Source organism: Amblyomma maculatum, chromosome 6 (assembly GCF_055883805.1).
Source record: "Amblyomma maculatum isolate TAMU_Amacu chromosome 6, ASM5588380v1, whole genome shotgun sequence".
In the NCBI taxonomy this organism is placed as follows: Eukaryota; Metazoa; Arthropoda; class Arachnida; order Ixodida; family Ixodidae; genus Amblyomma; species Amblyomma maculatum.
Genome location: NC_139349.1, coordinates 74,234,141 through 74,261,997, shown reverse-complemented (window position 1 = coordinate 74,261,997; position 27,857 = coordinate 74,234,141). Strand labels below are relative to the sequence as shown.

At 42.8% G+C, this 27,857-nt stretch overlaps 1 protein-coding gene across 1 annotated transcript in view; it reads left to right on the top strand.

The window, feature by feature from the left end:
* Positions 1-10,005: 10,005 nt before the first annotated feature.
* LOC146186017 (atrial natriuretic peptide receptor 1-like) overlaps positions 10,006-27,857 on the top strand; it is a 199,133-nt gene continuing 181,281 nt past the window's right edge. The window contains exon 1 of the mRNA XM_084607972.1: positions 10,006-10,762. Coding sequence (XP_084464098.1) covers positions 10,006-10,762 — 757 coding nt within the window. The remainder of the gene's footprint in view (positions 10,763-27,857) is intronic.

The window sequence follows — 27,857 nt, the reverse complement described above, 5'->3', positions numbered from 1 at the left end:
GAATTTCATTACTACCGCATGAGTACTCAGCAGACAAATATAAGGAAAATGAGGCACTTGTTAGGATACGTAAAACACTCCAACAGTTTGCGAGGTCAAGGAAAGCATAAAGGACTGATTATACTGTTTTAAGCCTCGGAGGTTCACATGAATTACTATTTTGACCAGTTTTATCGGTGAAATCAAAAGGAGAAACAAAAACACGTTACCGGCAGCATCTGAGCATAGACATCCGCTGTTTGCGTGCAGTGCTCTTACCAACATAGCTGCAGTTACAACTGTTCTACTGGCTACTGGTATGGCCAGTATTTATGCTTTTAACGAAAATCTGCGAGTATTCACCAGTATGACCCTTTCCTAGGCATCGCTGAATGTTGTCCTCTTTCATTTGGGTCATCCCCATCACCAGCCTCACTAGACCCCTTGCAGGGAAAATGTTCTCCCGTATCCCTTAAATTAGCATAGTTGTGTGCCAGCTGCACTCATTTTACACCCGCAAACTCGCTAACGTAACCCAACAACCTAACTTTCTGCCACCTGCTGCTAAGCTTCTCTTCCCTTGGAATCCTGTCTGTCAGCCTTTGTGACCACCGGTTATCTCGCGCTCGCCTATGCCTATTCTTCTTCTTGATTTGTATCAGTACTTGTAATTTATGACATATTTGGTAGCGAATAGCTATTATAGCATATATTTTGATTATCATCGTCATCTTGGCTACACCTAAAGGCCTTTCCCATATCTCACAAATTAACCATGTCCCGTGTTGGCTGCGGCTACCTTTCTGCTTCAAAGTTTATAAGTTTACCCAGCCATCTCCCATCTCCCCTCCCTCTGTACACACACTTTCACCACCCCTACTAAGCTTGCCTTCACCTAGAATGGTTGAGTTGCCCTTAGGGATGGCTGGTTATCTTTCGTTCTCCAAAATGCCTTCCCGATCACTATTTATTCTTAAGCGACCATAATGAAGTCTCCAGATTGCTAGGTTTGCTTACTAGAAGCCAAAGCTGTCGAAATAACATATTATCATGTTGGCCTTTGGGAAGTACACGCATGACTAGCAGTTTAATAAATAATTTCAACTAGCTCTTATATATATAAAACTGCATTTAGTTGTAGAGCTGGTGTGCTTGTGTCCAATCCCGTTTTTGAGGCAAAAAGCTTTAAATCGCTTTGTTTCAAGACTGTGTCCTGAGGTATACAAAATAAGTGAAACGTGTTAAACCCAAAACTCGAACCACCATCCTTCTATGTCCCGTACATTCCAGCGTGTTATCAACTACTTTCCGCAGCGTTCTTTTTTTCTTCATTGCATGGGAAATCTTCCATGCAATGGAAGAGAGAAACACGAACCGCTCATGGCTCAAATCATTGGGCTGCACCTTGCGAGCCCCTATGCCCCAGCATTTCCCTACCATCACAAATCTCAAAATTCTAGGCAGGCAAAGGCATGCATTTAAATACTGTAGCCAGCGTGGCGGCTCTTCCAGGACAGCATTTGCTCCGCGCACCAAAGCGAAATGTTTCCCAAACATAAGCTTAAATGACCTCCTACATTCGGCATGGTGATCCATCATACAGATCTTCCAAAAACTGAATAGTCTCATCAAATTAAATAAATCGCAATTAAGGCACACCATAACATTTCTCTGCAAACAAAATCCAAATACTCTGCGATGTGTTTTCCACATCTATTTTACGCGTTCGCAATAATATGTCCCAGAAAGAGATAGCACCAAGGCACAGAATAAAACAAGGATCAGGGGTGTATGAGGTATTACAGGCGGCTATTCCCCGCACATGCACATACACCTCCTTAACAGGACGCCATGACAGGGGCTGGAAGCGTTGATGTTTACATATTAAAACAGAGTTTTTCATAAGAACGAGTCCATAATTCTTAATGTCTTGCGTAAGGACGCCGGCGAGCGTCCAGAAAAGGGCAGCAGCCGCGGTGTGGAGGAGGAGAGAAATGTCAAGGCGCCAGCACGCTGAAAGCGCGCTCGCACGTGTTGATTACGGCGCCGCGCGGGCTCAGAGCTTCATTTTGGGTGGATAGTGGTGAAGACGTATCAGGCTGTAGCCTTTAGCCGGGAAGAGCTAGAAAGGATGATACTACGTGAGAGAATACAGCAGCGCTCGAAATGACACTTGTCGCACCCGCTGTCGGGAAGTGGATGTCGCAGGTGGAAGTCATTAAATAAAAATAAAATAAAAAACATTTTGACGAAACATCCAACTGGGCCTTCGCCTTCACATTCTCGAAAAGTTGTAAGCATATTTCCCGTTTCTTTTCTTTTTTTTTTGCCTCGAGGATAGGGCGGTTGTCTTCTTCCTGTAACAGGGCTGGAATGTATATACTACAAGTGCTTTAGAATATGATGGTTGATGGTTTTAACTTTTTAAGAGTTTTTTTTTTTGTGTTCGTGCGGTTTGTTTAACTGGATGGTACATAAAGATGAATATTCTGTCTGTGATAGAGTACAGTGATTGGTTGATTGAATGTATAAAACTACCCATAACGCATTTAAGTTTTTAGTTTAGGCTGAGTACTATATTCCGAAATTGAAATCCGTCAACATCCAAAGCGAGCAATATATATGCTATTTCCTAATTGGCAACGAAGAGCTAAATAGCGACCAGAAAAAGAAAAGACGAGTTCAAACCTTTTGAGTGAATCATCCTGCATTGCTTATTTTCAAAATGGCCTCATACGCACTTAGTGGTCACCAGAATAATTATGTTTTCTCTTAATTTTTTTATATTATAAAATGCAAAATTGTTGCCTATATTTTAAGCGTAAAAATGCTACATAAATATGAAATGTTGAAAAATCAAACGAGCTTAAAATCACGTATTTTCGATGTTTGAAATTGTCATTCCTACTGCAGATTAAAATATACAGAAGTCGGGCACACCTTTCATGTTTACGGCGTTATATTTCGCATTAAATATTGCCTCTCAAAATGAACCATAAAGATTTATTTCTTAACTCTTGTTCATTATTTGTCTTGATTAAGATCTACCACACAGATGATGCCCGCCTTGTTGTTTACCCGCCTGCGCAAACCACAAGATGAAATCTCTGGGTTTGTAAAGTACCAACATGTAAATGTTAAACAAACTCACCTCGTATATATACCATTGAAAAAAGGTGACAATAAATGTGCTGTCCTTCAATGATATATAAAAAATTATTAGCTTCGGTATTGGAGTGCTTTGAAATAATTCAGAGCACCTGCGGCTTCATGACGAGCAATGGCATCGCGTAGTGCATGGGCGGTTTCACATTTCGTTTCCAGTGATGCGCAGAAAGCTGTGTCGGAAAGCGGTGGGCATGTGTCGGAATAAAATTGCCGTGAATAAAAAAAGAAAAAGAAACGAAACTTTTCAACTGCTCGGACCAAATATATATACAAAAACAATGAAATCTACAAATGAAAGCAATGGAAGAATGATACACAGAAGAGCATCCCTATTCGTGAATTCAGTCCAGCCCAACGCTACTTCAACTTTTTTTTTTCCTGGCTAGTTTTCAATGGACCCCACTGAAACCGGCAGTAGATTAGGTAAAATATTGATGTCAAAACAGCCTGTCTGTTGGTAATTGCTACTTGGAACGAGTGGATAAGTGTCTAATTCATTACGACTGAAGTGGCGCCTTTGCTTTCTCGATGTCGTTATATAAACATAAACCTCATAGGCTAATGGCGCCCATTTGTCTTCAGCGCGTGAAGACTTGTATTGACAGGATTCTTTACAGGCAACAAGTTATGCGTGGCACACATTTAGCAGAGAAGAATCTTGCATGCACTACGAGGGAGGTCACATGCAGCATTCGCACTGCTGCGCCTGGCAGACAAATGTACGCAAACACTGCCAGTGTCCGCATACAGCGCCTGCTATGCGTGCTGTCCGCCACGCGCGGTGATAACTGGTGGTGTATAGCCGGACAGGTGGTCTTAGTGTACATGTCTGGAGCGATAATATGATGGTACTTTAGACGCACTGAGGTAGAAAGTGTTCTTTTAGGACTATTTTGAGATCACCCGCTTGAGCGCAATTGTAAATGGGAGAAGCGAGATAAGGTGGTTCACATAGAACCAAATTCGCCATGGATTTCTTAGCTTGCTTTCAACCGTTACCAAAGTACACAGCGTACAGGTTTTACACGTCGACATCTCAGTAAAATTTTGTCAACTGGACAAGCATGACAGGTACCTCTTCTACGCGTGCACATTGTTTTAAGGGTTATATAAACGAGGAGTGGTTACTAAGTATAGAGTGATTACGGAGTAGTAGAGTAAAGAAAAAAAAAGTGACAGGTTATTCGATGGCGGAGGGTTATTCATTGACAGCGCACTCTAGATACACTGCGCTATATTCACACAGTGACTCCGATTCACATATCTCTAATCTTATATTTGTTGACTACATTCACAATCACGCACATAAAGGAGCACAACTGCACTGTAAAGATGATATTTTTCTTTTTGTTTTTTGCTTCAGACCGAATCTTAAGGTCAAGCACTATTTTTATACATTCTAAAGGCAGTGATCGAGAAAACGAGTCTAAAAAATCTGAAGCATTACTATGCACATAATCACTGTTATATGCTGGAAAGCGCCAATCCTGCAGGTATTTCGATATATTAAGTGTCTACGCTATCCGGCTAAGCTTTTTTATGCTCATTTACTTGAACTTAGAAATCGTTATTTTTAACTACCATTTGTAAATTCAAGTAAATCAGCATAAAGAAGATTAGCGTATTTCCCTACTGCGTATTCCGCTAATAGAAAGCAGGCCAGAAGCAAAATCAGTCACCACTCAAGGTAACAGCTCAGCTGGAATTAAGGTGCTCTGCGGACACAAGATTGCGACTGATAATGAATTTGCCTATGGCCACGGTTATGATCTTCGGCTCAAGTTTGACTCTCTCTCACTCTCTCTCGCTCTATATATATATAGTTTGAGTGTATATTTTGTCAGGTAGCTCAATATCTTTTGCCCTGCTTTGAAAAAAAAAAAAAAAAAAAGGTCAGAACTGAAGAACGTGTTAAAATTCCTGTAGATGGCGCTTAGTAGATTCACTGGAAGCAAAACCGTTCGACGGCAGAAGGACTAGGAGCTCATTTTGTCACTTTGCCACAAAGTAGCTTAAAGCTCTCAGAACGCAAAACACGTCAGTCGACGCTGCACCAAGACCAAATCTCTAGACTATAAAGAATTGTAAAAGAAGTATGTGCTGAGAAAACAACATGCGGAATACGCACAGTGGAGCTGTTTTTAAAACGCGTGACACTGTGTACAAAAAAGATATTTTGGCTTATTAGATTAAAAGTTTTACATTCAGTGTAGCAGATGCACTTGTCATTTTCTAAGGTTCCCCGTGAAAACAAATTCTATCCTGACAGGCGTAGAATAGTGCAGCAAATCACACAAACGTCCGACACCAGAAACTCTAAAAGTCCAGTGGATTATTTATGACAGAAGCCGTTAGAAATGACGGGCATAATGATTTATCCAGGAATTTGTGCGGGGATATAGTGGAAGCGATACTTACATTGATAGAAGTATAAAATAAGGCATTTAGACAGCTCCTACAGAAGTAATAGAATAAAATTTGCCATCCAAATTAACATAAAAAAAACAGTAACAACCTTACCACCAGTCTTTTAACGAAGAAACCCTTGAAAAGGTACAAGATAAGTTCGGCGACTCCTGCATTATGGTCTCGATAGATGAAACAACACATGTGAACAGGCGTCTTACTAGTCACTTATCATGAAAGCTTGAAGCCGATGAGAAGAGTGGGCCGTTCCTTGTACGCTCTAATCCTTTGGACATTAATAATGAGGACTAGAGCCTACTTTGTTAACCAATTCTTGGAAGTACTCTACCCAAATCGTGTGGAAGACAGAAAATGTTACTTTTTTTACATAGATGCAGGAAGCTATGGGAATAATGCCGCACGTCTGATGAAATCGCTATACTCGCAGATCGCCACTACGCCTGTACATCTTTTAGGCATCTCCATATTTGTGAAAAAAGACAAAAGTATATGAGGGATATTCGCAAAATTATTCCTTCAGCAAAGAGCGTGTTTCTGAAAACGCCCTCACGTGTAATCTCGTTTAAACAACAATTGGCCTAGCTTCCGGTCCCTTTGAAACTTATGATCACACGTTGGGAAACGTGGCTGGAAGCCATTGAATGCTGCAACTACCACCTTTCTGATAGAAAGACCATCATAGTTTCTTAGGCGTTGAGAATGCTTCACTCAGAAGGGATCAAGCTATCCTTCTCAGAGGTGGCATACCTTTGCGACGTCACTTTTCTCGTGAGCATTATATAAAAAGAACTGCAATTTGGAGGGCGGGATCCCCAATATCAAATTTGGATAATTGAGAAGATACAAGAAAAAGTCGGAGCTCTTCGCCGCAGAGAATTTGCGGAACGCATTGGTGTCAAGGCACAATGTGTCCTCGACAAAAAATGGTGTCTTCAGACCTCAAACATCTTTGAGGAGTACATACCTATCGGCGAACTTTATTGGATGCTGAACAGTATAAATCCATCAGATGTACCAAAGTAGAAGGATGCTGTTAATATCTGCGCACAATATTAACATCTGTTAATATTGTGCGTTTCTTTTTGCAGCTCACAATATAGCTTTATTAAATGAGAAGAGGCACAACTTGCAACCCATTAATCCTGAGATGGTGCTTGAGCGCTACGGCTTCTATAGATTTAACTGTAATTTCTAGATGTCTGGCGTTCATTTATCATGAGTCATCAGCGAATTTACGTAGGCGAGTGAGCAAGAATCGATGTTTACCGGCATATTAAATGTTAAAAGCAATGTACTGCTACATTCTCGCACTGCAAGTATTCCGGGTGTCCCGCCCCATCTAACAGAAAGCCCCATTAATAGGTAGCATGGCTCGGGGCACTTGAAGCCACTTACTACATAGCACTGCTTACATAAATAGACACGCGTCTATTGCTATCGAATCTTGATGTATGAACACACACACAAAAAAAAAATACGAGCGGAGATTTGAGCTGATTTATGAGATATTTCAATTGGACCATATTTGTATTAACTAATAAATTAGCTCCTATCAAACGCTATAGTCGCAGGTGTAATGTGATTTTGTTATATGAGATGACAATGAATATGACGACATCCGAAGCGCAGCGTAACCAACTGACAACTTATCACGCGGAGAAAGCTGCTGCTGAGATGGCGCAGTGACAATATTGGCGGTTGAGAAAGGAACTTCTTATTGGACTCCATAGCTTGTGGAAGACGCGCAAATTGCTGATCCTGCTGTCTGTTTCTTTTTTTCTGTGAGGATAGTGCAGCTCATCAACGGCTGATTGATATGTAAATAAGTCAGTGTAAGTAGCCCTCTCTGTGCATAGCTGTGTGTAAAAGTAATGTGTAACTGAAAAGAAAAGATGGTGCAGTGATCAAAAATAAGGACCAGCAAAGCGAATGGTTTTGTCTCAGCATGGGTTCTAAACGCACCGGCAGCATATATATATTTCAATCAGTTACCCTTATGAGCAAAAACAACCCAGTCGTCACCAAGCAAAAAAAAAAAAAAAAAAAAAAAAAACAATCGGAAACACATGTTTCCGCATTCAATGACACGCGGGGGTGCGCAAAATAACTCGACGAGAAAGCAGCAATCTAGTCATTACTGCACCTTGCCGTAGCCGAAGACATACTTGAGACAATGGTTGCGGCTTGCGTCCTGCCACGTGACCATGGTAGCGTCAGAAGCGGCGCAAGGTTTTTCGCAAATAAATTTCGCTTTGTTGTTGTAGCGATTGTTCTCAATTTTCTCATTTTTACAACAGCTTACATCGGAAAAGTTTTTTTCCTTGGCTTTAAACTTTCAGGTGCAGGCTCAAAATCGAGAACACTCTGGAGTAGAGTAAACACAGTAGTTTGTGAAGCGGCATTTTGCTAAGCGTTAATTTGCGGAACGGTAGGGCATATGGCGCACACAGCTGTGTAAGCGGCGTTGCCACTGTAACTTCCTTCACTTAGACCCACAGTAGCAGTGATTCATTTTTATCACGAAGAACATATGAGTAATAACAGTGCTTTTACTCCCCGTCACAGTGTGGTAGGGCTAATGCGTTCTTTTATGCATGCATGGTTCCGTATTGTATTGTGATTACTCTTGATGTCCTTAGCAAAGTATATCTTAATGGGAAGCAGAGCGCCGTTCTTTAAAAAATTACACCGAATTGGTAACTATATAAAAAATTAACACATGAGTACGACGCCTGACTTTTTAGCAATTTTAGCACGACGAATCTTAGTTATAACCCTGAAAAAATTATTTTCTGCAGTAATGGAAACGGATATCTATCAATATGCTTAGAATAACTCAGAAAATTCAGGAGGTCATTGCTTCAAACAAAGGTGTCTCAACTACGTTACATAATTGGGAAATTGAATGCTCAAAATTTATGTGTCACTCACTGATAAAGGAAATCACAAAGCAATTTTATATATTTATTTCCAGGCATTAACTGACCTCAAAATACATACATCAAACTACATTACAGAAAAAAAATATCCACCAACTACTACGAGTACGGCTTTGACACACTAAAATTCTCGGTTTGGGATTTCAAAACCACAATAAACCTATGAATACTTTCACGGAAGTGCACGCTTGCGCAAAAGTGGAGAGACCACACCACCCACTGGAATCATTATTTTTATTATTTTTCAGTATAAAAAAATGCACCTAAAAAATATGCTCGAGCAAGATGGCAAGCGTAGTATTTACGCTACCCTATCCATAACTCAGAAATCGCCGGTACACCTTCAGAAAAAGCTGATGAGCAGTTTTGTCAAAACGCGTGATCTCTTCACTTTTGTGCAAGGGGGTACATGCGGGCGCCAATCGCACAGTGATATGCAGCCGTACACGACCGCCGTACAGAATGGAGACCCACGAGCATAAATAAATCAAAGGGCAGACATCTTCATTATCTGTAGGAAAAACTAATTCTGTACGAGGTGAAAGGTGTGAGTGCTCGTCATGGCTGGCATCAATGCGGACAAAGTGCCTGTAAAGCGTGCTCCTCATCTTGCAGCGCTGGTACGGGAGAAAGCTACCTTTACGAAGTTTAATCAGTGGATGACTGCTTGTTCTTCGCGGTTTCAGACGGTGTTGTATTGAATTTCAAGCCTATTTTAGGATGCGAAATTTTAGCTACTGTTTTGATTTCTTATGTTTCTGTTTAATATCTGTTCAATAATGTGGACATAAGCATGTGCTAAGCACACGTATACTTCGCCGAACACACATACTTCCCCTGTTCCATCGGGCAAGAACACGTTAAATACTTTCTTTCCAAGAGTCATACATAAATGCAGATTGAGTAGTGAAAGTTAGCGGCGGCATAAACGATTCTGTCAGCATTATATTACATAAATAATTTAAAGTATGCAAGGCACATGCACACGATATAATGTTTTTATAAATGCAGGCCCATGCTTGTGTTTCATTGCCGTCTTGCATGTACTTATTTTCTATTACATTGCTGCAGATATATCATTTTGTGAATATGCAAGTTGTAAAAGTTGATCGTATCGTGGCAACTAAACAAGATTCTTGACCATGAAAAAACCCTGAAAACCGCGGCTGCCTCTTCCGCCCTCTTGGCAAACGAACTGTCTGCAAGCTTCATGTTTCGAGTAACCTCCGAGAGATGGCGACATACTCCCCGGTGAGCGCTTTCCACGAGGACCCCGTTCCGGCCCACTTCAGCCCCTTTACTCTCACACATTTTGCGTGCATCAGGCAACGTTGAGGGAAAGAGGGCACGGGACGAACACCCAAAAAACGTCACAGCAAGCGAGCGGCGGGAGTTCTCTCACCGCGGTCCGGTGTAGTTCGGCGCGTTCCGCAGCCGCTGCTCGTCCCGAGTCGGGAAGCAGTCGAGGCAGCGCGCGGGAGGGACGGATGACATGACACCGCTCCGAAGACGCTATCACGCACCTCTGTCAGCCGCGCTCACGCTACTGGCAGGTGCCGCATTAGCAGCAGCCGTTGCTCCACACTCAACCATCCAACCCAACAATCAGCAGGTGATCGGCAGGGCCGAAAAAATTCGCTCCGAAAGCCTGCGTCACGCATCACCCAGAGTTCCGCAGTTTCTGGTGCTCGCGCCCGACGATGACAGCCAGCCTTACGCGCTCAAGAAGGTGCTACCCGCTGTACTCGTGGCCGTGGCCAAAACACACCTCAATGTGGTCGTCCACTACTACGACACCAAGTGCTCGTCGACCAACGGGCCGTTGTCCGTGTTCGACTATTACATCTCGGGCCAGGTGGACGTCTTCTTCGGACCGTCGTGCCCGTACGTGCTGGCCCCCGTGATCCGGTACGCCTCAGAGTGGGGGCTGCCCCTGCTCACGGCGGCTGGGCAGAACGAACACTTTGACACCAAGTCAATCTACTACCGGTTGCTGACGCGCATGAACGGCTCCTTCTCCAGCCTCGGCCAGGTGTTCGTAGAGGTGATGCGCCAGTTCGACTGGACGGTGGTCGCTCTCCTCTTCCATCAGTACCGCGACAACTCTAAGGGCCACACGGACTGCTACTTCTCACTCTCCTCCGTGTTCACAGCGCTTGGAAAGAACGCCACGCATCATTCGTTCGACGAGAACGAGGACTTCGGCGACATCCGTGCGATGCTCATCAAGATCTCACAGAAGGCACGCAGTAAGTGTGCGGCCAGACCTTTCCCTTCGTTGATATTTATGTCAATCAATTTACGGCTTGGACAGAATCTCGAAATAGTCCACACAAAATGTTCATTACCGCATAGAATATACATGTGTCCTTCGTCACATACGCTATAAACGCTATGTTCCTGTCTCCACACACAAAAAAAGTTCCGCTCCTAATGCTGTCAACGAAGAAAGCCCGGGAGGAATGCATTTTATCCACTTACTTTTTCGTTAGGCAGTATTGCTTACGAAACATTCTATTGCTTTTATCAAAGACAGTTATGTTAGTATACGGCACAGCTAATATTTATAAAGTCGAAGTTACACGACGCGAATACTTAACCCCCCCCCCCCCCCCCCCCCCGCTTTTTTTTTTTAAATCATACTCGCTATTTTATATACTCGCCTTGGCAACCATTGGACGATACCAATGGCGAGCTTTCCGTCAGTATTTGAATTTTGGCCGACTTTCAGGGGAAGCGGACCTTTAAGAGATATCGATAAACTAACATCTCATGAAAATAATTTAGTTTATGGACGCCATACTTAGGTAGAACGAAAGGAAGAAGATGGTTTACACGGTATGAAAAAGAACTGAACAAGGGTAAACAGGGTACGCCTCAGTTCGCAGATGAGCCAACGTTTCGACAAGTCGCAGATGAGCCAACGTTTCGACAAGTCCTCTTGTCGAAACGTTGGCTCATCTGCGAACTGAGGCGTACCCCATTTACTCTTGTTCAGTTCTTTTTTATAGGACGCCCTACTTGTATCACATTACTGAATCCAGCTTATCTTCGCTGATAAGGAGCAGCCGAATAATATATACACATCAAGCTCTTTCAACGCATGACGTAAGCCTCTGTAGTCTTCAAAGAATAACAAAAGGCCCATGTTTTCCAATGAAAAGCATGTATTTTAAACAGTTTGCAAAAACTAATCGTATATTTATATCCTGTTTTGCGAAGTAATGACCTACGCCACTATTATTCGGCATGAAATAAAGCTTCTAGCCAAATCATTGGCACGAAAAAGGGACAGTGTGCGTAAAACATTATCTCCTTCAGTAAACAAAGTATACGTTGACTGAGATTAACGGCAGCCTGATGTGAAGATAAAGCATAATATACACTACGCGAACTTTCCTGTAATTAAAGAACATCCATATATCTTCAGATACGTATCTTATTTCGGCTGAGTTTTCATGATGCGGCGCGAAAAATATGTTCAAAGAAGGCATAGTCTCGAAAGATATCAATGGCCGTCTTACCACAGAAAATAACTTCGTGAGAAAAACATTTCCGCAGAAGGCGATTTGAATAGACATAACACGAAATGTGGTTCCTTCGGATGGAGTTGTTAAACAATTCGCGCCATATGACGCGCACGTAACACCAAACGAATACTGTTTATTGGGCACGTACCAAATATTTTTATGCAGCATTAAGCTGGCAACACAGGAAAGTTGTGTGTAATTTCCTCTGGAAATATTACCACTATGCCAAGGTAAAGTTGACCACCATTTCTGCAGTGTTGAAAGCATATGCATAATGTCCACTTCGAAAACCACAAGTCGGAAAGTAAGTGAGAAGGAAGAAGGGGCAGAGTTGAAAAAAAAAAAAAAAAAGGAATAGCTAATTTTCACTCCCCCCTCCCCCCACACACACACAAACACCATCAAAACACGTGCGCGAGCGTGCGCACAGAAAGAGACGAAGAAACGAACAAACCATATACAAGAAGAGGTGGCATCGGCATAGAGATTTTGCCAGGAAACAGATGCACATGTAAGGATGTTTCCTCATCTGCTATTTGCAGCATAATTCACCACGTTTGATGTCAGTAATGTACAAGAGCATTCAATTAACCACCATTTCTTAGATGAGCAACACATCTTCTAGATCGTACATGCCAGTTGTGAGGAGGGAGTTCAAAGGGCTTGCAATTGTTAAGAGGAACTATAATCAGAAACCATATAAGGAAGACAGAACGATTAGTGGTAATTTAACATGCAATCTAATATTTTTGTTTGTAAATAAAGGACTCTTGATTACGGAAACTCTGGGCTTTAGGAAAAAAAATCGAAAAATAACCTCACCTATGGTTTAGCTCGTATGATTATCCACAACGCAAGATTCGTCGTTATCAAGGCAGAGTCCATGTATACGCTTCCAATGTATTGCACTCGGAAGATGAAACCGCTGTGTTGTATTAGGTGAGAAAATTATAAGCAAATGTCAAAGCGAAATGTAAAACGTGTTGTAGCGTCCTCAATCAAAGCTTAAAATATTTCGACACATATGTCTTTTATTAAAGCTTGGGTAGTGTAAAGACTTAAACTACATGATATGAAATATTATTATTTTTTTTTGTGCCAAAACTGCTGTCGGCTCCCTGCTTAAAAAAAAGAGCAACACAGCCTCATTGCGCTTAAGCGTCCATTAGAGTTGCGATGCAAAGAAAGGACCCAAATAAATTAATTTGACGTCTTTTTTATCAGCACAGCTACTTACAATGTAGTGCAGCTTTTCTGAATTTCTTTTATGCACGAAGGACGTTCCATCTTCAGGTAGTGCACCCAGCCCAAGGTGTACATGTCAGGAGCACCAAATGGTGGGTGCACGACGATGTTGAATTCTGGCATGTAATTTAGGTTTCTCTCTTTCTTCTCCTATGCTTGATCAGACACTAAGACTCCCATGTAGTACCTAGTATTTGAGAGGTGTTTTCCAACGAAGCGTACAACGTCGCGTAAGGTAAAAAATAAAAGCTGCTGCGTTTCTGACTGAATGATCAAGCTCATGCTAGATAAGTGTATTAACTTGCATACAAAACCATAGCGGCTCTTAGGCTATGTTTTTGTGCAAAATGAACATCAATACATATTCAGGGCTCTGCGTGTTTAGCAATTTTCAAGTTTTCTTGCCAAAAGTGCCCAACCAGATTTGTTACCTAGATATACTCTTGGGCTGCTTGTATCCAATTCAGTGGTCAAAAAGAGAAAACGGAGGCAGTTTGGGCCGCATCAGTGATTAATTTTGTTTTTACTTTTATGGATAGAATGTGAAGCAATATAGGGAACAAGTAAGAATGTGAGTATAATGTTTGGGTATCTTATTTTCAGCATCCGATTCCTTGTACTAAAGCCGGGAAAGCTCACGTTAAATAAATTATTCACACGTGATCATTTTTAATGAGGCATGGCGTCGCCGATGTCGGCAAACGTTCCTCCAACCAAATACTCGAATCATCATTTCAGAGGCAATCGTATGAAAAAGTCAACACGGCACGGAACGGCAATCGAGGAGCAGTACTTTGCAACAGGTCTCAATAAATGGGACACGTGTGTAGCTTCGCATGCTTCTAAAGAGACCAGTTACTTTCTCTAGCCCCTTTTCTTGAACTAAAAGAAGTGAGTACAAGTTCCAGGTATAGTTCGCACTTTCGAAAAAAAAATGTTGGGAATAAATCCAGGTGGATCAAAGTGGCAAAGAACGTACCAGTTCAATGGGGTCGCGCTTTGCAGACAGTTATTTAAAACTTTGGCTGAACGTTACCACGTAAGCGAAAATTAAAAAGCAGTTTTTCTGGGCAGATCCTGTAAATTGTTCGTTTTTATTACTCATCTGACAACAACAAAGAAAAAAAAATTCGGACACCACCAAAATATTCGCAATACTTACAGCGGCAGAGAATGCTTAGTGGGATGACTATTACACAGGCTCAATAAAAAATCAGGAACAATTTCTGAAGCCTTGACCTGTGACCCTTGAAGATGCTTTTGGCAGATGGTAGTTGGCAGGTAACTGATTGGTCGCCAAGTTATGTGACGTAATGAGATCGCATGTAATTGGCCAAATCGACAGATGATGTAAACTCAGACTCCACCATTGAGATTGGAAGTTAGGCCGGAATCTAGCTTTACAGCTAGCACCCTTGAATAGCGAATTAGACGTGCAGTACCTAAGTCGCGGAGACACGTTCGTGCAGCGTTGTTAGAGCGGGGGTTTACTTCTATGTCGCACCTGGCAACTTCGCCTGCCTATGTCACGGCTCTCCTCACGAGTGTGCCTCCAGCAGGCGGTAGTTGGCAGGTGGCAAGGTGAAGCACTGATTGGTTAGCGGTTTCTGTGACGTCACCTGTCTTAAAATCACTCGTCGTTTCGTTTGCTTTTAATAAACGTGTGTTTGGCGTCAGCAGTGTCGTATGTGACACGCAGTTAATCGTACAGATTAGCACGATGGGCTCAAGAAAGAATGCAGTCTGCTTGGAAGTGCACTGCGAACGTAATCATTCGCGTCAGCTGTTGGAGGCTGACATAGGCCGCACCAGGCATAGGCGCACTAGGCGGTCTATGCATTAATGATAAGTTATGATATGTTAATACTGTATTAAAAAAGATAACATGTTATTTTTTAATGCTCCTCATATATCTGTGACTGTTCGGAACTACTGGAACTGGAAGAATATTTTAAACGCATCTTGCAAAGCTCTCTATTTTTGCTTATGGGGAATGAAGCTTATGACAAAACTGCGACAGATTTTTTCTTCAGAGTGATGCCTTTTTTCCCGAAGTTAAACTACTGACGAACATTACAGCTTAGTTTCGGCATGAATGTTTCAAATCTGCACCGTTTCTGCTTATATGAATATGCGAAAGCCGTATGAACAACGTCGAAATCTGACGACTAATTTATCTGCTTTTTTTCTTTAGCGGTGGGATTGGTGTTGTAGACTTATTTGAGGTAGACATCGCTAAAAGTACGCTTTCATTTTGGAACAAAGTGAAAACATTGGTTACATAAAGTAAAATGAAACAGAACAACTGCTGAAGGCAGCTATCAATTAATTTAGCAGCGTTTCAACAAGTTACTAGCCGATTGCGGGTCCCATTCAACCGTTCTTCTGTTTTCCTGGAGATTTTAAAATGTAATTTTGACCTCTGATATTAGCGGCCAAGTACAAAACGAGAAACGCACTTGAGAGACATATTTGTAGGCTCTGTATATGACTGAAACTCTTAAAAATGTCGTGCCTGTCACCAAAGAGTAGGCTAGGCGTTAAATGAAGGAAAAACGCCAAATGGCTTAAAGATGTGTCGGCAGAATAAATCGAAGAAGGAAGTCTATAAACCAATGCTGCAGAGCTTACTCTGTGCAGCGGAACTGTGATAAACGACCTAGTTTATAAAGAAGAATAAGCGGCCTCTATTGACCAAAAGAGCGCATAAACCACTCTTACTTTCAGCAGCTGCAAGCAGGAAGAAGATTATAAAATAATTCAAAATTATTCTTGCTATTGGGTTAGAATCACCTGTCTAATCGCTCAGTTTGCCTCCTCTATGCATAGGTACAGACGCTTGAACGGCATGATATCTTTTGCTTTTTTTTTTTCTCGCTCTAAACGGGACCGATTTACATTGCATGTATGTAATGTGTGTCGGCCGGACCAACCAATGCCGCCGAGTGCAGTATTCCTTTCCCAGAACCACTCATTAGCAATGGCCAGATTCTGATTCGAGGACTAGTCTTCAGCCCTGCTCTTTTGAGGAATGTTGCCAGCACATAAAACGAGTTGCTCAACAAATATTTCATTTCCAAAAAAAAAAAAGAAAAAAAGTACACAAGGTTGCTCCGGACCTGATGCATACAGAATATGAAGGCGTGACTGGTACAGAAAGTGTCATCGAGCTCTGAGTGGTTGAGTGTTCAGCCCTAAATTTAGTCTAAGGAGGCTACGCTAAGGAAAGTATTTTGGAGTGCAAGAAAAAATAGTCCGACATTTTTTTACATGTCTTCAAAGCCTACAAAATACGGGTAAAAGTTCATCCAAAAACGCACTAAACAAAGAGGCCGCTATGTGACGCTGCTAACAATAAATGCCCGTCTCCGAGGCATATATAGAAAAACAAGAAAGATGAGACTCAGACGAAAAAGAGCTTCTGATTCGCAATGTTCTAGCCACTCAGTCTTGCACACCGAGAGAGGACGTAATTAGACAACTAGGACTCAGTAACGTTTTATCTCTATGATGAAAGTTATGAGCGTTTGCAATTTTCACTTGCATTAAAGTGTCAATATACGCACTTTGCAGCCTCTGCTCTACTCCAAAGAATAGAGTGAAGAACTACTTTTATTTTATCTTTCTGCCGATAGCGTACTTATATGAACTGGAAGCCATATGTACGCGTAATTGAACTCTTTCGCTACCTGCATCCAGCATGGCTAATCCTCTCAAAGGGCCGCCTATTACCCGAAGAGCGGAACGTAATGATCATCGATTCCTTGAAAGCCAGATGGGATAATCTTAGCCTAGTTCCTTTGGAAAGAAAATTTCAGTTCTACAACTAAATATACCTGGATTCCTTATTTACTGGAATCTAATTTTTATTAATATAGATTTTTGATTTCGTTCGCAGAAGAGCCAATTACAAAACGCACTCGCCTAATTGAGTAATAGCTTGGAAACAAGGAAAATATTCACAGAAAAATGTATTCCTTGTGAATGGCTTGGTTTGGTTTTCTTTCGTCTTATATGGTGAAGTACCAAAGCGCCTCAGGCTGCAGGGAATGCAGTAGTGGAGAGTTGAGGGTAATATCGGCCATATGGGGTTATTTAACCCATGCTGACATCGAAAACTACGGATGCCTAAGGTTCCACCTTCATCGAAACGCGCCCGCTGCTGCCAGAATGCAACCCGGGTTGCATTCTGGCAGCAGTCGAGTGCTCTAACAATTATGCCACCACGGGGGGACAAACAAGTGCTAGGAACTTAACTCGTATTAATAGAACGGTACCTTGTAAATCATTCGTACGAAGGCAAGCTTCTCAGAATGAAGGCAGATCTCATGTCAGTTCCTCATTGCCAACATTACTATGGCTGGACGTCTTCAAAATTATATACACTCAGAAGTTCACGATACACGCGCTGTCAGGTGTGTGCTCCTACTTTTGCACATCGAAAGAGTAAAAGAACACAACGAGCGTAATATACCCTGTTACCACGTGTTTGCATACGCCTGCCACGTACAAGTCCTCTTTTTAAAGCACCAATTTTTTCCTTACTGCCAACTTTCCCTTTAGCAAGATGGAAATGTTCCCTTTTTTATGTCTTCTCTAACTGCTCCCTATTCTAGCTTTCGACTGACCTGTTTTCATCCACTCTCGTTGTCAGCTATCTGACTTCAGATCACGCTGCTCCTAACAGGGTCTTTGCATTGGGTTGCGCATTGAATTGGGCCTTGTGCGCTCAGTGTCCTCCGTCGCCTTTTAACACTACAAGCTTTTTCGGGCAGGAAATCGAATTTCAGAAGGAGACATTGAGCACACATCTCTTAGCTACAGCTGCTCCTTTTTTCCCTACGAGTGGTCCCCCATCTACACAGACATCACGTCATGTCGAGCTTAGATTTAACGCAACATGGATATGCTGCTAGGTTGGCCTTTAGTTCGCCGCACTATTCGGTTGTTCATTTTTTGCCTTGTAGTGAAGATGTCGTACGCAGGCATATCGCAGTTTACTCACGTTCTCAACGAAGAATTCCTAGCGGCATTTGCACTATTCTGGTCATGCTCTTGTGTTCACGGTGTATATATATTTACCCGTGACAGTCGCAATCTCTGTTTACAGCTCCTCAAACGTCGCCTAGTGCGTCATTAAGAATTATAAACGCAATTACACTGGCCAACTTTTAGTTGTTCGCTCGTGCAGCGTTTTATGATGTGACAAGGAAACCAGCTGCATAGACTTGCCAGCCGTCGCAGTAGATACATTTTTATTGTTTTGCAATTAATTATACAGCAATTGAATTTTTTTCTCAGTTACTGAACATTTACATTCAGAAATACATGTGATTTGGAAAGTTGGCGGGCATACTCAGAAACCCTCAGTTCAATTGTTTCCAATAGAGAAGGCCTCCCGTGTATTATTTTTCCGGTCTCCAAAAACAATCCCGTGAAATGCCACGAAATTGCGTGATTGCCTCATTCGCAGCCACGATTCCGCCACTTTCAATCATGGTTAGCTATATGGTACGTCTACGATGGTTTCTTCGCCCGCGTCAACCAATGGGCGCACGTGACGGCGCAAGTGGCAGAGATGCGGTGAGGTCGCTGCAACCATCGCCAACATATCAGTCTATTGCTGGAACTAAATCGTCGAGTCACGGCTGCCGCTAATTTATTTCCCTCAAATTACGATTGGGAGCACCACAATCGTGATGCATAAATGAGCAAGTCACGCGATTTTTTTTTATTTCACAGGCTTCTTTTGCAGATCGGAAAACAGATACGAGTGAGGCCTTCTTTATTGCAAACAATTGGAATGGGAGTTTTTGAAGATGCTGTCCAATTTGCCAACCCATATTTATTTTCTGAAGTGAATGTTTAGCTAATTTACTTAATAAATGTAAATAAAAATTGTCTGTAGAGCGCAACACGCCTGGCAACTGTATGCTAGGAGTTTCCCTGGTCAACTTCAAATATTTGATTTTTTTTTGTTAAAGTTAGCTGGGACACCCTGTATAGTGACTGAAGAACTTCGACTTTCCGAATTAAGTTATTAGTTAAGTTATTAAGTTATTAGGCTTATTGGCAGGGAGTTTACCCACTAGAGTTTCTATAACATTAACATGAATCTAAGAACATGCTTGTTTATACATATCATTTCGATCATAATGCAAGCTTGTGTCTAAACCATGATCTTTTGCCAACTTGCCGCACGCCATAATCTCTAATTAGTCATCGCAGATGGCGGGACACATTTAACGTCTGCGATGAGGCATTCTCAGATCTCCGGTGCCATAATCACAAGACTGCATGTAATTTGCACTAGTGGCTACTGACGAGATGCAAACAAAAAAAAAAAATTACGAAGAGAAAGCGTGACTATGTGCATGGCTGCAGATAAGGACCGTACCGACGCTTGTAAAGCTTTTATAGATCTATATAAATTCAGTTCATTATAAGATAGCTGTCGTTGCTGCGTTTATTTGCATGAAAGAGGGTCGTTCTACTGGTTCGCGTGAAGGATGCGCTACGAATGTTGCGGGGCGCACAAAAGGTCCTTCCTACCTTTGCCGCCTCATCAAAAAATGAGAGAGTGATAAATGGCACTGCAAGAATACCATACTAATAATATTCTTACTGTTCCTCTACTCTGGAACGTCTTAGCCGGCATGCTGTATGTACTACAGCAGAAGGAATCCATCAGCCCGGAAGATTGAGCACCGCAAGCTATGCATTCTCGCATCTCGTTGCACGCCTGCAGTACAGCGTAGCGATACAGAACTGCGCCGCACCGCACGCGTTTTCACCTTTGGTATTTTGCGAGTGGTAGACAGCCCACAGCACACAAGCAAAAATGTCGCTGAGAATGCTTTACCACTTCAAAAAAAAAAAATAAAAAATAATAAAAAAAACAATTCTAGTAGAGGATGTTGTGTGGAACTTTTTCTGCCTCACAGCCATTATGTTAGAATTTCCGCTTCAGTGTCGCATTCCTAATTCTAGGTAAATCATGAATGTTACTCCTGCGGAGAGTTGCGAACAACCAGATAGTTTTATTTCACTGACTACCGAACTAAACAAAGCCGTTGCCCGTGAAAAGTTCTTAATTTTATCCAGGATGTTTGTGCTGAGCGTGTGGTGAAGTCCTTTAGCCTGAAGAATATAGAGACGCAAAGTTTAGATACACAACTCATTGCTGTCTTTTTGTTTTGTTTTTAATTAAGGCTTTTGCAACTCCTTATGAGCTACAACCGCAGTCAAAGAAAGAATCTTTCTTTACAGCACATATCAATATGGTATAGTAACGCTTTTTCCTTGAATTTAAACCCTTTCATTTATCATTTTTAGCGCAGTATAGCCACTGTTTACATCTTTAACTTTAAGAACAAAGCCGGTGCGCTGTGTGACTGCGAAGCTGATTTGAACTGTGATATTTGCCAGCGACAAATAACAAACAAAAACTTATTCTTTGCAAATGATTTTTAAACCTGGTCGAGGCAAAGATGGTACCTGCGCTGGCCACTGTAGCAGACCACAGCGCCATGGCTTTTTTCATTTATTGTCAGGTTATATATTAAGCACACTGTACGCAGGGATTACAAAAGCAAAGAACGAAAATGAGATACACCTTGTTAGGCTAAGTTTCTGTGAACGCTACGACGGGCTCCAACATTGGCAGCCGGCCAGTTTGTGTCACATATTTGGGATTTGAGTACCTCATTCAAGTTACGGATACTTTCGAGAAAGTGCATGTACGCAGGCCGCGCATCCCTGTCACACTCACATCCGGATATTCGGCAGCACCATATAGAATAGGGGCCCATCAGCATAAAAAAAAAAAGAATAACCATCTTCATTTGCTGAAGGCAAGTATTGAATTCCAAGCAAGCACCACCGTAATTCTTTTTTTTTTTTTTATGATCTTCTGCAGTGTGCGCGCAAAAATGAATCCCTTTCCTAACCGTCCGATGATATACGATGTGTCGTTCCCAGTTATTTACATAACAGGCAGTGTGTTTCCCAGGGCAAGAAAATCCCTTTTGCTCCTTGGAAAAATATTACAGGAAGAGAGCCAGTGCGTAGTTCGAAGAAAAGTTTTTCATAGCTGTTCCATCTCGGTAACCGATTTCTTCACGCGTTAAACTGCAAGTGTTTTACGCCGTGCTTCGGATGTGATCGTCTTCATCTCCTCAGAGAAAGTTGCACAAAATACCGAATTGTGTGTTATTCATTTCAAATGTGTGGCTATATTTTGACACCTGCCCTGCAGGTATCGCATAAGGGGGAGAACGTTGGTGTCTAAAGCGCGAGTTTGCTCTGCGAACGCCATTTTTGTATTGTCCCAATCATGCATCTGTTTTGGACAAATCTACTTTCTCGGGTATGCATGGAGACTGATCAGGGCGCCTTCGAGTTGTCTGTATGCAATGTATCGCCGTATTCGACGACAGGAATGTCAACTGGTAAGTTGACGGCGACAGCGGAACAGAGCGAAAGTTGTGGCTTAGCAGAAGAAGGGCGAGCGGTGATGCTGCTCACTACTCCATGCTCACCACTCCATACTTAGCTACGATAACCTTTTCCTGAATGTTTTTCTTACCATTGAAAATTAATATTTTGTTGCTTCAATAGCTTAGTCTGATTTTCAAAACTACAACTTACTAGCTGCCCCCGCAAATTGTTAGAGATGAATGTTTTGGGAAGACTGTAGAAAGTGTCACAAATGATACATACGCCAGTGGCGACAAGTTGAAAGGCATTCTGTGAGCAGTCGAAGAACAGTAGAAGTAATTTCTATTTCCGCAGCATGCCTTACGCAGAAACTTATTTTTAAAAATTCACCATATTATTCATGGTAAAACAGGTCTGTATAGAAATCACAGGGAACCTGCTTCTTCACTCTGTGTCGCGAGCATTTCTATTTACCACATTCCCTGGTTTTCATAAATAGCCACCTTATTCAAAGCACGAAAGATGCGAATCTCACATGAAATAAAGAAATTGCGGCGGGTGCAGCATACTGTAAAAAAAAAAAAAAACAAATATGCGAGTTCAACGTATACCAAATTGTGTACATATATTGTCTCAAAGTAATACATCGTTGGATCATGAAGAATTGAATAGACAGCGCTGCTCTCAGCAGTACACATTACTGAGGAATTTACTGCGACCCTTCTATTTGTGGCCCAGATGGTTTGGGTGAGTTGGCGAAATATAGTAACTGATGCGCAGCGCTGTGGAAACGGAAACCTTATCCTAGTGTTCTCGCATGTCCTTTCTTCTGGACTGTACGCCCATTACTTCGTTATTTGTGTTCTAGATCCATGCCCAGTGCGCGCGCGTATCACATTACCTTCTATCGGCACCTGTAATAAACCTCGTAACAACCTTTATGCTAGGTAAGTCACCCTAACTAATCCCTACACCGCACTAGATTCTTCTACGTCTGAAAATTTCCTACGTAGCAGCATGGCGCGAAAATGAGACCAAAGTGATCGCGGGCAAAAAAAACAACAAAAAAAAACGGTTAATAATAATAATAAAAAAGAATGACCATTGCATGACACCATTTCCTAAAATCTAGCACAACCAGTCAGACGTTATCATGGAGGCAGAATATGCCGACTTCGGACAGGTAGTAACAGCAGATCCCGACCATGAAAGGGAAATAACAAGGAGAATAAGATTGGGATGGAGCGAATTTTGCAAGCACTCGCAATTTGTGACTAGCTTCTTACCGGTATCGCTCAAGAACAAAGTATACAGCAGTAGCATTTTCCCTATACTCACCTAAGGGGCTGAAATGGAGACTAACGAAGAGGGTTCTACTTAAGTTGGGGACAACGTAGAGGTCTACATATGGAACGAAAAATGATAGGGGTGAAATTAAAAGATAGGAAGCGTGCAGAGTGGGCCAGGGAAATAACTCAAATTATTGACATCTTAGTGGAAATCAAAAAGAAATGGGCATAGGCAGGACATGTAGTGTGAAAAGAGCATAACCGATGGTCGCTTAGGGTAACAAACTGGATTCCAAGGGAAGGAAAGCGGAGCGGGGGTGGCAGAAAGTTAGGTGGGTGGATGAAGTTAAGAAGTTCGCAGGGGTCATGTGGATGCAGCTAGTACAGGACCCGGTTAATTGGAGGAATATGGGAGAGGTCTTCGCCCTACAGTGGGTATAGTCTGGTTGATGATGATGATGAGGTAGGCTTGAGCATTATACGTTGTAGGCCGAGTACAAAAGCATCATGCGCATCATGTGTAAGGCATCATGCGCATCATTTCTGAAGTATGAATCATACTGATAGACGAGTCCTTGCCACCTCAGTGAAACCCTTCACAATGAGAAACATATACGCAGGGAAAGCTTATCAAGAAAAAAATTCCGAGAACACTGCAAAATCTGCACTGGAGAAATGAGTAAGTCTGAGAGTTGCTGTGTTATACGCGAGATGTGTCAGCGGGATTCCGCGAGCGACAGATACTGTGCCTTTCCTTTTCTATAATCCAATTAGAGAACGCCGGTGAACTTTGGTGCATTCAAAGTAACGTTGAATGAGTTCGACAAGGGGCGCGCGATGTACCGTGTGTAGCAGTAACACTGGGTTTCGCATTTCTTCACTGTAGATTCTGCAGTTTTTCCAAAAATTTTCAGACTGGTTGATTACCTTTCTTTACAGGTTTCTAACCACTCCGACTAATTTATGCATGAAAATCATGCCCTTCCCCGCTTGTTCACGTTCAAACATTTCAAATTTCCCACCACTAGAAGTTATTCCTACGTCACCGGAATTCGAGCACCACCTGATCCCATTTGGACGCCGTCATTACTCCTCCCTGCTTTTTAGGCGTCTTGTTGACTTAATTGGCTCTAATTAATTACATAATTAAGCCACATGCGCCAAATTTTTCCCCAACGAGATTTTTTTCATCCTCCTCGAAATGCACTATTCTTCTTCTTATACCTCGTTTCGTTCGAATGTAATCGTGCGGGCATACTCGTGATGACACAAACCTGCCGACATACCCACTTGATGCTTACGCTATAGAATAGTATTTTAATCACTAGATTTGTTTGCCGGGTCACATGCCATCGCGGTAGCGTAGTGATTATGATGCCCTGCTGCTGTTTCGGTGTACCCGGGTAACATGAAGCGCTTAGGTTTCAAGCCAGTTGCTGGAGATCTAACGTAGTTCAGAGGTGCAATCGCTTTGCTAACCCCACAGGAAGTCGTGGCTCTCGGAGACTAAAGAAAATCACGCCCCGCCTCATATTTTTGCTATCGTTTGCTATTGAATCACTGAGAGCCAGTGCCCCGCGGAAATAAATTATTTTTTTTTTCTATTTTGCTCTATAAACAACGGCGCGGCCTGCCCCGTTCCTTCCAAATGTTTTCCGTCTGTAAATAGCCGGCGCACATGGGATCCAGTCAAGGCCGTTACAAACTGCGGCTATGACGTCACTCTTGTTTATCTTCGCTTTATACTGCCTGCAGCACACCGTCCCGTCACGGGTAGTTCTTTCCAGAACTCCTCAGCTGCCTTGCTCACGGTCCCTGCCATCCACTGTCTTCCTTCACTTTACTCACACGGCGGAAGGAATGGAGTTTGACCTTTTCGCTGGATTGGCTTATGTTGGCTACGTATTGCCTGCGCGGAGTGCGGCTTCCTGTTTTTGTTTCGGCTCTGCTTTGAACTGACCGCATCGTTCCCGTTGTTCCTTCGAAGTTCGAAGTGGCAGACGGTTGAAAGTAAGATAGAAAGTTGTGGAAACGTCGCCGGGAAAAGCTGCCAATAAAAGCCCGACGTGAACTTCCGGGGAAAACAAATGGACGATCGCTCACATTTAGCCGGAACTTTCACAACCTCCAGGCAGTCCTTCGACAATAAGCAATTAATGTCAATTGAAGAGACAGCTGGTCAATCTGAAAGCGTTCAAGTTTCTCGAAGTCAATAAAAGAAAGAAGAAAAGCAATGAAACCTACGTCCCAGCATTTGAGCGCAGGAGTATTCAGAGAGGGCGCGATGGATTTGTCTCGTATAATAATAATAATAATAATAATAATAATAATAATAATAATAATAATAATAATAATAATAATAATAATAATAATAATAATAATAATAATAATAATAATAATAATAATAATAATAATAATAATAATAATAATAATAATAATAATAATAAAGTCGGTGCACCTTTTCCGTAGAAGCACGAATATTTTTTTCACAAGTGCCATTTTAATTATCTGACATTCTCGTAACACCGCGTTAGGTCCTAATCTTGTGGCTTGGACGCGGTGACGTGAGCAATGAAAAGTGAGAACGGTTGACCAGAGACTGCCGTGTCGGAGTTCCCGGGTTCGATCCCTCCCACCGGTGGGTTCGTTTCGATGGAGGCAAAATGGAGAGGCGTCCGCGTGGTGCGCAATATGTCAGTGCACGTTAAAGATCCCCAGGCGTACGAAATTCCTCCGGAGCCATCTATTACGGCACTCCTTTCTCTCTTTCCGCTTTCACTGCCACCTTCCTCCCTTCCCTTACGGCGCAGATTCAGGTGTCTGCAGAGCAAGTGTAAGAGATGCATTTCCTTTCCTGTGAACCAATTATTATTGTCGAGAGGTGACGAGAGTTGTTGAGCGCCCTCCAGCACTCAGCCCCGGCAGCGCTGCATTCAATTAGTGACGCTTCGAAGCGTGTACAGGACCTCCTCTAGAGCACTTTCTTTTCCAGCACAGGAGAAACAAAAAAGGAAAAGGAAGGGCCGTTGGAGAACCGAAAGCAACAAAACCACTCTTTTGTTTTGAGGGTGTATCGACCTAGTCTTGACGAGCAAGAGAGCCGACTTGGCTTTAGAGTGTCGAGCCTGGCTCTCTTGTGTTACGCTGTGTTACTCGTCAATCCGGGACGGCGGCGGATGGAGAGACAGCGCGCCATGACCGTACACAGTGCGAGCGCCGAGATCCTTTTAAGAGTGGCTGCCGTTAGGACGTCAAAGTCACTTGCGTGCGAGCGGCGGCTTTCTCGTTGCCCCCACAGCAACATGTTGCGGGTTCCGCTGCCTGAGACGCGGCTTCGACCCACGTCACTCGAGTGCGGACAATTTCGGCCAAGAGCGGGCTTCTTAAGCCTGCCTATTGTGTGGAGCACTTTGCGTAGTTTACAGTGCGAAAGTCGAAACACGAAGCAAGGCAAAGCGGGAACAATGTTTTGAAACTTTTGGGGCGCGGTTATAGTTGAGTAATTTTAGAGATTTATTATTGCCAGCCAGTAGATATATCAGTTATTTAGTGACTAAGACAGTCACGTCGTTTACAACATGTTTCTCAGCGCCTTATATAGATTTCCTAGTGCAGTTGCGAGCAATACACTCTCATTTAGAACTGGTACTGATGGCGCTAACAGGCTTCTACTGAAGGAGAGTGTCAAATCATTTCTTGATTTTGTGGGATTCGGGCTTGCTGCGGCTGCCTATGCCGAGATAGAAACCACAATTTTCGCCGCCACGAACGTGCTCCAAATGAGATTACACTAAGAGACCTCCTTGCGTTTTCTGTTTTGTTTCGGAAGCTGCCAATGGGCATGGTATGGCACGCGATTGCAATTTCTGTTCTCATGTTTTATTTATTCTTGCACAAATACTTTATTTATTCATGTACTACGAATTAGAGTCATTTTACCGTAATTTGTGCAAACCAACAAGCAATTATTATAGAACTGCGAACCGCCCATGAATTTAAACGCAGAAAAGGCGGCATTTATTAAAAGAGTCCGCACCATGGTAGCGGGCTCTCTTATTTCAACATCGTACGAAGGTTAGGGAAACAAGCATCACCTTCTGAGAAAGGGCCTGAACTGATAGAAGCGCCTGAGCTGATACGTGTCCGCTTAGAGCTCTGTGTTTTTATCTTGTTTCGCCTATTAACTGTCGTTTTGTGTGGGTAGGACAGTGCCCTCCGTAAGAACGAATGACGAAGACGCCCCTGTGGAGCGATTTCCGACTCGGTGGGCCCTTTCTCAAGTAAGAAAGTCCAACCGGATCCCTCAGGCGCAGGCTAGGCTTAGCTCGGCGTTGCCGAGCGAGGCTGGGCTACGCGCCTGCATGGATTCTGCTCCGCCGACGACAGGTGTGCGGATTTCCGCTGTGTTACAACCTGGCGCAACATCCACGTCCACGCAATCATCAACGCTTACATGCCCCCAGTCTGCTTCGTCTTCGGATGGAACGACTTCGGCTTGTCCCATGGATTGCACCGCCGCCTCGGTGCCTGTAGCCCTCCCTCAAGGAACTGTGCCCGTCGCACCGATTCAGTCTTCCCTTCCAAGGCCAACTACAGCGTGTCAGCCCCTGACTACACCACAGATGCCGCCAGTGAGTCGAGCCTCGCTTCCACTTGCTGCTAACTCGTTCCGCGTCACCATCAAGCCTACATTGCGCTTTGATATAACGACTATCCCTCCCCGGTGTGTCCAAGCCACAATTGACCAAGTTCTAGGTTCTACTAACTACTGTGGATTTGTCGTCCATCGCCCATCGAACACCATTACGGTGAACTTGCCATCCTTGGTGGACGCCCAGAAA